This window comes from Archocentrus centrarchus, unplaced genomic scaffold (assembly GCF_007364275.1).
Source record: "Archocentrus centrarchus isolate MPI-CPG fArcCen1 unplaced genomic scaffold, fArcCen1 scaffold_26_ctg1, whole genome shotgun sequence".
NCBI classification, from domain to species: domain Eukaryota; kingdom Metazoa; phylum Chordata; class Actinopteri; order Cichliformes; family Cichlidae; genus Archocentrus; species Archocentrus centrarchus.
The window spans coordinates 3,876,802-3,889,139 of NW_022060256.1; the positions used below are offsets into that span (position 1 = coordinate 3,876,802).

The window sequence follows — 12,338 nt, forward strand, 5'->3', positions numbered from 1 at the left end:
ACGTTATTTATTTAATACTTGATTTAAAATTATAGACATATCAAGTAGAAGATACGATCTCTCTTTGAACCAGGAAACTTTTTGAGTTTTGCACTTGAATACTTGGCTACCAGTTATGTCATCAGTTTTTCTTTTACATGCATTTGGAATAGCTGCTGTACGCGGTGTAGCACTGTCTTACTGAAGAAGACGTCATGTGGTTGGGAGCATGCGCTGCTGTCATGCCTGTATATACCTTTCAGCACTGATGGTACCTTTCTAGAGGCACTAATACAGAGATGCACACTTTTGAACTGAGCACTGATAACAAGCCGGCTGGTCCCTCTGCTCTTTGGTCCAGAGGGAACGGTGTCCATGTTTTCCAAAAGGAATTTTGATTCGTCTGACCACAGAACAGTTTTCTGCATCAGTCTATGTTAAATGAGCTGTGGTGTTTCTGGCTCATGTTCACATGTGGCTGCTTCTTTGTTTGAGCTTTAACCTGCATTAGTAGATGTCACGATGAACTGTGTTCACACAAATGACGTGATTTCCATGTCTGTTTTTAACACAGCGACCAAAGAGGGCCCAAAGATCACATACAGTGTTGATTTTCTTGAGATTTCTCATCTGATGATATTATGTACTCTAGGTAATGAGGCATTCAAACATGGCGCCCTCCGTGGCAGACGTGTTTGCGACGCGCTCCCTACACCAATTGTATTTGTTGTTTATTCTAGTGCTAGTTTGTGTGGCTAATATTCAGTGCTTGTACTCAAGGATCACGTACAGCAGAGAAACACTATTGGACATTGGAAAAGTTTCCCATGGGCTTAGCTTAGACCTTTTGGACCATAGCCTTCTTCTGTGTTTGGATCATGCCAGCTCCAGCCAGCAGGCCGTAACACCACGATCACGCTCAGGCAGGCAGAGCAGCCGACAACGAGCGCATCCAAGACGGAAGCGTGGCAAGAGAGGAGGGCTACATGCTAAACTAAAGGCTAGAGCCACACGACCACCATTGCCTAGCCTTTTGGTAGCTAATGTCCGCTCTCTCGAAAACAAGATGGACGAGCTGAGAGCTAGGACAATAGCTCAGCGGGAGATCAGGGAGTGCTGTGCTCTGATCTTCACGGAAACCTGGATCACTGCAACTACGCCGGACTCGGCCATTCAACTACAGACCCACTCAGTGCACCGCGGAGACCGCACATCTGCCTCGGGTAAAAACAAAGGTGGCGGTGTATGTGTTTATGTCAACAAGCGATGGTGTGTGGACGTTCAGGTGGTGGAGAAACACTGTTGTACTGACATCGAAGTGTTGATGGTGAAGTGCAGACCCTTTTATTTACCGAGGGAGTTCAGTGCTGTGTTAATGCTGGCTGTTTATATCCCGCCGCGAGCCGATCGGACCACAGCGCTAGGAGTACTGCACGACATCATCAGCAAACATGAGACCGCCCACCCAGATGCTGTGTTTGTTGTTGCCGGGGATTTTAACAATTGCAGCCTCAGGACTGTTCTCCCTAAGTTCCATCAACATGTGAGCTTTCCCACAAGGAATAACAACATTCTGGATCACGTGTACAGCAATGTGAAGGATGCATACAAGGCTGTGCCCCGCCCACATTTTGGACAGTCCGACCATATTTCTGTGTTCCTCTATCCAAAGTACAGGCAGCTCCTCAAACAAGCCCCCCCAGCAATTAAAAGCATTAAAGTTTGGAGTGAAGAGACTGATCTGCTGCTTCAGAACTGCTTTAATGCCACAAACTGGGATGTGTTTAAGAATGCTGCTCTGAGAGAGGACAGTTCTGTGGATTTAGAGGAATATGCATCAGTGGTTACCAGTTATATCAGCACATGCATTGATAATATTGTCCCCACCAAATGCTGCAAGATATATCCCAACCAGAAACCATGGATGAACTGTGAGGTACGCTCCATGCTGCATGCACGCTCAACTGCATTTGCCTCTGGTGACACGGAGGGCTACAGAAAGACCAGATATGACCTACGTAGATCCATCAGGGAAGCCAAGAGGCAGTACAGACTGAAGCTGGAGGGATATTACAAACACTCTGATTCCCGACGCATGTGGCAGGGCTTGCAACACATCACTGACTTTCAGCAGAGGAACAGCAGGATCACAGCCTGCAACAACGCCCTACCAGATGAGTTGAACCAGTTCTATGCTCGCTTTGACACCCTCAACTCCATCCAACGTAGAGAGATTCTACTACCGGAGGCAACACAGAGCTCTTCACCCACTGTAACATCGACTGAGGTGTGCAAGGCCCTGAGGAGGACCAACCCCCGAAAAGCACCTGGCCCCGACAACATCCCTGGCCGTGCTCTGAGGGTCTGCTCTTCAGAGCTGGCCGAGGTTTTTACAGATATTTTTAATTTGTCCCTCTCCCAATCATCTGTGCCCACATGCTTCAAGTCCACCACTATAGTGCCCCTCCCCAAGAAAACCAACACAACCTCTTTGAATGACTATCGTCCCATTGCACTCACTTCACTTGTAATGAAGTGCTTTGAGAGGATGGTCATGTCCCATATTAACCCCTTAACTGGCAGCAAAAAAATCACCTGACAAAAACTACATAACGCCTTCTGGTTATTATTGGCTCTGAAAAACCCATTTCATAGCCTATTAATCGGCTGCGTCTGGTCCGCGGGCCGAATGAAGTGCATTTATATGGCAGGCTAGACCCGCCCATTTTGACTGACACCTCATTCGGCCAATAATGTTAAGAAATGGGTTTCCCAGAGCCAATAATACTCAGAGGGCGTCACGTAGCTTTGTCAGGTGATTTGGTGCAGCCAGTTACATGATTGGCCGAATGACGTGTCAATAAAAATGGGAGGGTCTAGCCTGCCATATAAAAGGGACTACAAACGGCCCGTCACCGGGCCCTTGCCAGTTAAGGGGCTAAAGGATCCATTCCGGACACATTAGATCCCCTGCAATTTGCATACCGTCAGAACCGTTCAACTGATGATGCTGTTAATGCAGCCATCCATACAGCCCTCTCACACCTTGAAAATAAGGACACTTATGTTCGAATGCTGTTTATAGACTACAGTTCAGCTTTCAACACTGTCATCCCAAGCAGGCTGGTTGAAAAGCTGTTCACCCTCGGAATACCACCCTCCCTCTGCCGCTGGGTCTTGGACTTCCTTACAGACAGACCTCAGGCAGTCAGAGTTGGTACCAGGACATCAGAAACAAAGACAGTAAGCACTGGGACCCCACAAGGCTGTGTGCTCAGTCCTCTCCTGTACACCCTCTTCACCTACGACTGCATCCCCTCCCAAAGCAACACCTCCATCGTCAAGTTTGCTGACGACACCACCGTCATTGGGCTGATTACTGGGGGAGAGGAAGCAGCTTACAGGGAAGAGGTGGCCCAGCTGGTGTCCTGGTGCCAGGAAAATAATCTCTCCTTAAATACAGAGAAGACTAAGGAGATGATTATTGACCCGAGGAAGAGAAGAGACCAGCATGCTCCATTATTCATCAACGGGACTCAGGTGGAGAGAGTGAAGACTTTCAAATTCCTTGGCACCCACATCAGTGAAGACCTCACCTGGACCTACAACACCACACAGACTGTCAAGAAAGCTCAGCAGAGACTCTTCTTCTTAAGGAAACTGAGGAAATTCGGATTATCCCCTAAGCTCCTCAGCAACTTTTACAGATGCACTGTGGAGAGCATCCTGACAAACTCCATCACGGTGTGGTATGGAAACTGCACCAGTCAGGACAGGAAGGCTCTCCAGCGTGTCATCAAAACAGCACAATTCATCTGTGGAGCTGCCTTCCCATCACTACAGGACACTTATAATACCCGGGTAATAAGGAGGGCACACAACATCATCAAGGACCGTACCCACCCACAGCACACACTGTTCACACTCCTGCCGTCTGGCAGACGTTACAGGAGTGTAAAAGCAAGAACAACCAGACTAAAAAACAGTTTCTATCCACAGGCCATCAGGCTACTGAACCACTGACTGATTACCAAACTGTGATTACCTGCCTTTCTTTCATCTGTATATATCTGTATATATTGCACTTGCTTTATTATTTATTTATTTTTATTTTCTACTTTTACTTTCCTAATATACTAGTTCTTAAATTTTATTTTAACTTAGTTGCTTATTTCAATTGTTTGTAAAGCAGTCGCTAGTAAGAATTTCATTGCTCAGCATAACCACAGTGTTTTGCGGTGTACATGACCATAAACTTCTTGAATCTTGAATCTTGAATCTTGAATTCAACGCCTGTGTAATTTTCTGTTGAGGAACATTATTTAGAAATTGTTCCACAGTTTTCTGTCCATCTTTACTTCTGAGAAACTCTGCCTCTCTAAGATGCTCTTTTTACACCCAATCATGTCACTGACCTGCTGCCAAATAACCTGATTTGCTGCTAAATGTTCCTCCAGCTGTTTCTTTTCAGCACCACTTACCCCACACCAACTTTTTTGAGACACGTCGCTGCCATTAAATTTAAAAGGAGCTGATGTGTTTTTTCAGCTTGTGCATTTAATAGGTTTTTGTGAATGAAATATGTGTTCAGCCCTGTTGTTTTCTCCACCTCTTTCACTGTTGGGCTCACCTGACTCTCACATAACTCCCCACCTGCACACCCTTATTATTTCCACTGTAGATCATTATCTCTTCACTGACATAAGTCTAAGGTGCCCAACACTGTCCCAGCCAGACACAACCCAGAGACCATCAGATAAAACACCACCAAGTGCTCATGGTCCTGTTAATCTCAGCTACGTTTGGGAGACCCTGCTGTGCTCAGTTCTCAGGGTATATATGGGTCTGTGGGTAGGGGACTGATAGCTTCTTCCTGCCTATCACCGGCATTTATCCTAAATACCTTTTTTGGAGTTCACAGCTTTGGAGTTAAAGGTGTGGAAAACAACAAAGGAATCATGTTTACTCCCCTCTCTTTAGCCAGGAATACTTTTATTTTAAAATTCTTTTTGTTGAACTGTAATTAACTCTGCTTGATTTGTGTACGTTAACACCAAACTCCATTATACTTTTATGAGTGTTTTCCATGTGCAGATATTTATTAATTGTTCTCTACTGAGCGCTGGTGGTTGTTTTTGGGGGGGCACCACTTCTATCTGTCCATAGGTAGCTGGACTGGAACAGAGCAGGTTGAGTCTGAATAAACTGAGGTGCACACAGGTCCGGCCTGCAGATGGAGAGAGAAGAAGGAGTTTAGCAGCCATAAAGGCAGGCTGGATTAAAACCTGTGACACGGGGAATTTAGTGAGCAGCAGTAAGAGTGTGGAGGTCTGGATGAAACGCTGGGATAGAGTTTAAGGCCCACACACAGACACAGACACCACTTCTAATTTCTGTGAATTTTTCTCATGTCTTCGTCCATCCCGACTAATGTGAGAAAAATAGGCGAGAAGCACACAAAGAGAGACACACGGTGCAGCTGCTGTGTTTTATGATCTCAGATATCAGATGAGCATAATTCATGTTCCTGTTCATGACAAAGTTGATATTTTGGGCCTTTAAACAATGCAGCTTTAAACAATGCTATTCAATTTTATTTATGTAGTGCCAAATCACAACAGTCGCCTCAAACATGCTTTATATTGTAAAGACCCTACAATAATACAGAGAAAACCCAACAGTCAGAACGACCCTCTATGAGCAGCACTTGGTGACAGTGGGAAGGAAAAACTCCCTTTAACAGGAAGAAACCTCCAGCAGAACCAGGCTCAGGAGGGGGGGTCATCTGCTGAGGGGGGGGTAATGGTGAAGGGCAGAAAGATGAATCGTGCAGTTTATCTTGGAAAAAAAATGTACATGCAGTGATACTGAACTTCTGTTTGAAGTCTGCCTCCAGCTTGAATACACTGAGGGTAAAAAAATCCTCTGTAAAGGATACACCTGTGCATCCTCACTTCAAGGTGCTTTGTTTGTAAAATAAAGACCCAATAACATTACAGAGAAAACGCCAATAACCAGGTGATCCTCAATGAGCAGCACTTGTTGATAGTGCAGAGGAAGAACTCCCTTTTAATTTGAAAAACATCTAGCAGAACCAGGCTCAGGAAATGTGGTGATTTATTGTGACAGGCTGAGGGATGAGGGGAAAGAGAAAAAGGCAAAACATAAGCTAAAAGAGAAAGAAGACAAATGTTGAGGACATGAACAGTGTGTGCATGAAGGCATCAGAGAGAAGAGCTCAGTGCATCGTGGGAAGTCCCCCAGCAGTCTAAGCCTATAGCAGCATAACTAAGGGAGGGTTCAGGGTCACCTGATCCAGCCCTAACTATAAGCTTGATCATGAAGGAAAGTTTGAAGCCTAATCTTAAAAATAGAGAGGGTGTCTGTCTCCTGAATCCAAGCTGAGCCCTGAGAGCTGAAGGCTCTGCCTCCCATTCTTCCTTTGGAAACTCCAGGAACCACAAGTAAGCCAGCAGTCTGAGAGCGATATGATGCTACGAGGTCCTTTAGATATGAGGAGTCCTGATTTCTTTATATTTGAGGAGGAGGATTATAAATTCAGCTCTGGATTTAACAGTGAAGAGATTCTAATATGGGAGAAATATGATCTGTTTCTGTGTCAGTATTTGGCAAGATTGATTTCCAGGTCATCGGAAGAAGGACAGAAGAGAAGAGGAGACTTAAAGTTGCACGGGTTGCCGTCTTCTTGCCATCCCATGAAACTTTGCACACTCCCACTCGATCAGTGAGGTCTGCTGTGGAGATGCTTCTCGCTTTCACAAAGTCCAGATTAAAATCTGATTTTAGATGTAGCCACTGCTCGACTGTGGAGCACGCTGACCAACAATAGACGTTTAAAAACCCATTTTTATTCTTTGGATTTTAAAACAGATTCAATTCTGTGTTGCTGATTTTATTCTTTTAGCTGTGCAGCACTTTAACACCTGTTATTCTTTAGCATGTGTTAAAGTAAGTTGACAAACTAGTGCGAAGAAATAAAGGAGACACAGGGTGAGAAACTGGAGGTCGTGAGTGGGTTAGTCGGATACAGTGGGCTGTAAATGATTGAACTCTTCTTGCTTAGTCAAGTTCTCAGATCCTATAAGTGTTTCAAATGTTATATTCAGCTCTGCGTTGTTTATGAACTTAAAGGTGTTGAACTGTGTGACTTTGGTACTGATTGATATTTTTGTTTACACTATGAAGATGAACAAATACAAACCTAATCTCCGTCTGTTGTCCCCACAGAGTGCAGCTCGGACTGCCAGCGCTGCACAGCAGACCTCCAGACGGGCGTCGGCAGTGTTTGTCTGTGGTGTAAAGCACCGAGGATGTGGCTGCTGGGTGATCACTGTGTCTCTCACTGCCCTCAGGGTCATTATGGCTGGCATGGAGCCTGCATCAGTAAGAACTTTTTACTTTCCTGCCTTTGTACAAGAAGGTCAGAGGTTAGGCAGGAGCTGTCCTTAGTGCAGGGAAATGTTTATGTTTTATTCATCAAGCAAACGTAACTTCTCGACCTGGTAGGAGTTATTTCTCTGCCCTCTGCTGACCTGACAACAACAAAGGCTTAAATTCAAAGTGAATATTTTAACAAAACGTTTCACTTAACAAAGAATTTCTAACTACCCCTCGTCCTCTTCAAAGCCATCATCCTCATTGGTTCCATTCTCCTTATCCTCATCATCATCTGGTCATTATTATTACTCTCCTCATCATCGTCCTCCTCGTCCCGTGGTTCAGCTGATCAGCAGCAGCAGCCTCCACACTGAGCGGGAACAGGAAGCTTCGTGCTTTAAGAGGAAAACCTCAGGAGTCTCATTTAGCTTAGCCCCGGGCACTAGCATACAAACACATTCATGCACACACACCGACTAAGGCTGATATATAAAGAAAGCACACGATAGATAGAAATAGCTCCTGTAGATATGGATGGATGGATGACTGTTTAAATTCAGCAGTGTGGATTAAAAAAAGATTTTTTATCCATCCATCCATTTTCTTTGGCACGTATCCAGTGCAGCGTTACTGGGGGAGCTGGGCTAACACACAGGCAGACAAGCATTCATGTTGGACTGAAGGAGTAACCTGGAGAGAACCTACAGAGGCAAAGGGAGAACATGCAAAGTTCAAAATGAAACACCCCAGCCAGCTGTCTTCAGATTTGAACCCTGGACCTTCTCACTGTGAGGCAACAGTGCTAACAGCTGCACCGCTGTGCCGACAGCTTTCCCACGAATAAACCGATGATTCAGCTTACAGTCCAGCTGTTTCTAAGAATTTCAAAAACGGATTATAAGTTTAAAAAATCTTTTCATTAGGAGTTCTTCCTGTATTGTGATTCTGAAAACCCCACTTTGGTAGTTTGTTAAAGAGAGAGTGCCTTTTACTTTAATGCCTTTATTCTCACCCCATGATCACGTTAAACATTTAAAAAACTTCTGTGTCTGCATGCAAGTCTTGATCAGGAAGTTAAACAGATGACATGGAGTCATAGCCCCTGTTCTTGTGGGGTACCACCAACAGGAATCTTCCACTTGAAAGCAGAAACTTCTACGAGTTATATTCCAGCAATAGGAACACTGGTGTTTAAAACTTGGACATACAGTATATGCAACCCTGTTTCCAAAGAAAGCTGTGTAACATGTAAATTAAAACAGAATGCAGTGATTTGCAAATCTCAGAAATCCATACTGTATTCACAATAGAACCTATAAAACATATTAAATGTTTGAACAGAGAAGGGTTTATGTTTTCCAGTCATCCCAGGCGCCATGTAAGCGCAGTCGAGGAGACTGTTTGTTGTGAGTCTGCGCTGTATAAGTGAAACTGAATCGAATTGGTAGAGTCTCCCAAGGCAAATTGGTCCTGGGTGAGGGGCCAGACAAAGAGAGACTCCAATGACCCCTGACAGAAAGATCAAGGGTACAGTTTACCCTGCCCTGATAGGGTTATCGGGGCCCCAGGTGGTGGGGGAGGATGATGCACCTAAACGTATTGTGAGGGTGCGCTGGGAACGCCTGGCAGAGTCCCCAGTCTGAGAGAAGTAGATTTAACTTATCCGGGTTTACAGTGCATGCCATGATTTCATTGAGTCAGTCGTGCCCATTTTTAATGCAGTGCCACCTGAGGGGCCAAAGATCACAGGCATCCAACACAGATTTTCAGTCTTGTTCGTTGCACAAAGAGACTCGTCCAGATTCTCAAACTCCCGGCCCCACTCCCTACATTCTGCCTGCGAATTGATGTCAAAAATATAATACATTTTGGGCCTTTAAGTTACTTTTTTGACATTTCGCTTTCCCCTCTTGATTGGAGGGGAAAGCGAAATCTTCTGATGATGTATTGTAGATTATGAGATATGCAATCACATTTTTACAGAGCGGAACATTATTCTGAAATAGTTCTGAAAATTGTAGACACATTTTTTTGCAGAATAGTGAATTTTTTGGAATTGGGGTCGTATTTCTATGTTCCTACATGTCAATGAAATGTGCTGCTTTTTTTTTTCCCAGAGTGCCATCCATCCTGTGAGGCCTGCAGTGGGACGGGGCCTCTCTCCTGTACTTCGTGCCCTGCCAACAGTGTTCTCTTGCCTTCTGGACTCTGTGCCCCAAAATGTCCCCTTGGATACTATGACAGTGGCCACGGGGCCTGTCAGGGTGAGTGGAGCCCACACATGCTGCATCTAAGCTGAACAGAAATCAGAAAAAAATTAAACCTTTAGACAATAAAATGCTTCTGCTGGAGACTCTTTAAGGTCTTAAAAATCTGTAGTTTTTACGGTGAACATTAGGGTGCATTGCACATACTGTATAACTGCTAATTGGTGGCTATTAAAATAGTAGACTTTTACTAATCAATACTAAAACACAAACTTGTTGGACACTTCAGGCCATATTATTAGTGCCATGATTCAATCCAAATGCCCCAAAAAGCGCCAACACAGCCAAAGGGTTCAGTTCTGTGACTTGAGTTAGTGGAGCTGAAGCCAAGCAGGCAGCTACAGGCTGCAGGCATCAATTTCAGCCACACATTGATCTTCAGCTTCAACAGCACAAATGGATAAGTTATAATAATCCTGGCACAGTGATTATAAAGGAGGATCCTATCCATAGAGGCTGTAAATATGCTTGTTTCTCCTGTGAAATTGAACATTGTAACTCGGGGTTGATGAGTATTGACTCGGTATTGGAGTCAGCCTTACATGACCATCAGAGAAACCGTTTTCTGCATCAGCCTCCTGAACGTTGCTCCTTCACAGCTGGCTCACCGAAACTTTCTTAGTCGTTTCAGAAAACAGACGTAAATGCAGCACTCGGGGACGGAGAGGTAAAAGTCAACTTGTTGTTTGCATGAAACGAGTTCACCTACAAGTCAAGCAGAGCAAATTGAATGAATTGCCTGAAGTGAATTTCAGACAGAGTGGGCAGAAGTCTAAAACAGGCACAAACAAAGCACAACTATTGTTGCCTGGAAAGTTCAGTGAAAGTGCACAAAGACAATCTGGCAGAAAATGAATGGCGGGTTGGTGGAATATAAAATAAAATAATGCGTGAAGTGGAAAATCAGGAGGGAAAGTGGTGCAGGTGGTCATGAAAACAGGCTGTCAAACAGCAGGAATACTAAGATCTAAAACTGTGACAGGGACATTCAGCATCATTCAAAACAAGGAGTTTGGTTGTGAAGTCATGTGACCATGATGTAGTTTAGGTGTAGTCCAGTGTTGGTGTTTTACTTTTACAGTTATGCTTCGAAAACCATATGAAATAAATCCCACTGGATTATTTTCAAAGGAACCAGGATGATGCAAACAGAAACATCTGTGCAGCACTATCAGCATCTCCACATGTTCCCCGGGCGGTTCTCCAGTGGTGTGATGGAGGATTGCATGAGAGCCCTACATTATTATCACAATAAACAAGTGCATGAAAAGTTTTCAGTGAATTGTTACTTTAGTGTATCATGACGTTTGAAATGCTGGAGCTGCAGGAGCTGCAGGGGCTGATGAAGACGTGCTCTCACATCAGGCTTTTAATTAGTTTTTATTTAGCTTTGAATTGTTGTTTTCACTTCACTCTGTTTCCAGCCTGGTTTTGCTCGTTTCATTTTAATTTGGAAAAGTTGAGGGAATCATGTAGCTTAGTTGTTATATTTTTGCTGTTAGCTCTAGTGTTGTTAGTTATTAGGCTCTGGGTGGTGTTTGTCAGGGGCAGAATTCAGTTTTACAGTACAGACAGATCCCAGGCTCGGTTCATTACTCAGTGCTCTGCCATTGGGCGAGAGGCCGGGTACATCCCGGACAGGTAGGCAGTTTATCACAGGGTGTTTTGGTGTTGGCAGGTGTTAGTACGTTATGTCACTGAGCTTCTCCCCTCTAATCTCATATCCGTATCGATGTCTTTTTGTTCTTGGCAGCATGTGACAGCCAGTGCCTGACGTGCGAGACGGCCGGGGTTTGTACGTCCTGCCGTGACCCGGCCAAGGTGCTGCTGTTTGGAGAATGCCAGTACGAAAGCTGCGCCCATCAGTACTACCTCAACACCACGACCCGCACCTGCAGAGGTACGCTGCCAACCCACCCGACAGCCTATCACAGACTGCAGTGGTGCAGTGAGGCAAGGGGAACACGGGATTAATAATGATGATATGCAGTGCACCCTTTATGATATTCATAAATTGCCCTCCATCCATATTGTATGTAGTGTAGTGTGCTACATGGAGTTTATAGGGTCCATCAATCAAGTAATAAATGTAGAAGCAGGGATGCAAATTCTAAACACTGTGTGCATTTTCACTCAGGATCACATCTTCCTGTGCACAGAGACACTGATGAATGAGCCTCAGGGGATCCACGTCCTGAATGAACAGCACCTCTGTTTATATATTTAAATACCCACTAATCAGCCCCAGCTGCATCCTGTCAGGCTGAAACTCAATAATAACACGTAAAAATGTGTTTTTCATCAAGAATAATGACCGTACAGGATTTAATTTTGAAATACAAGCAGCCCAGCTCTGTTGTTGCACTGGCTTAATATACACTTTAATTCACAGTAAGTCATTTCACATGAAGCTGAAACCACCTGGTAGACTTCCTTTCATCACTGATTCGTTTCAGCGTATTAAGACTTTTCCAGGTATCCGGGCCCAGAGGAACCGGTCCCTGAGGTGGAGCCAACACTGCACATGTCTGTTATGGGATTAGAGGCTAAGCTAACTGCTCTGGGCTAAATAAACAGTTTGATTCCCTCTGAGGCAGCGAGCAGCGCCTCCCACTTAGACAGGTGGTTTTAGCCATCCAGCCCATGATGGTGTTTATCCCCCTGGTTAATCCACTGAACCTTAGATGCACCCAG

General features: G+C 44.6%; 1 protein-coding gene across 1 annotated transcript in view; it reads left to right on the forward strand.

Annotated features, from left to right (window-relative positions):
- The window catches only part of fras1 (Fraser extracellular matrix complex subunit 1), a 226,705-nt gene that overhangs the window by 83,900 nt on the left and 130,467 nt on the right, over positions 1-12,338 (forward strand). The window contains exons 19-21 of the mRNA XM_030723395.1: positions 7,228-7,383; positions 9,495-9,641; positions 11,398-11,544. Of these exons, the coding sequence (XP_030579255.1) occupies positions 7,228-7,383; positions 9,495-9,641; positions 11,398-11,544 (450 nt within the window). The remainder of the gene's footprint in view (positions 1-7,227; positions 7,384-9,494; positions 9,642-11,397; positions 11,545-12,338) is intronic.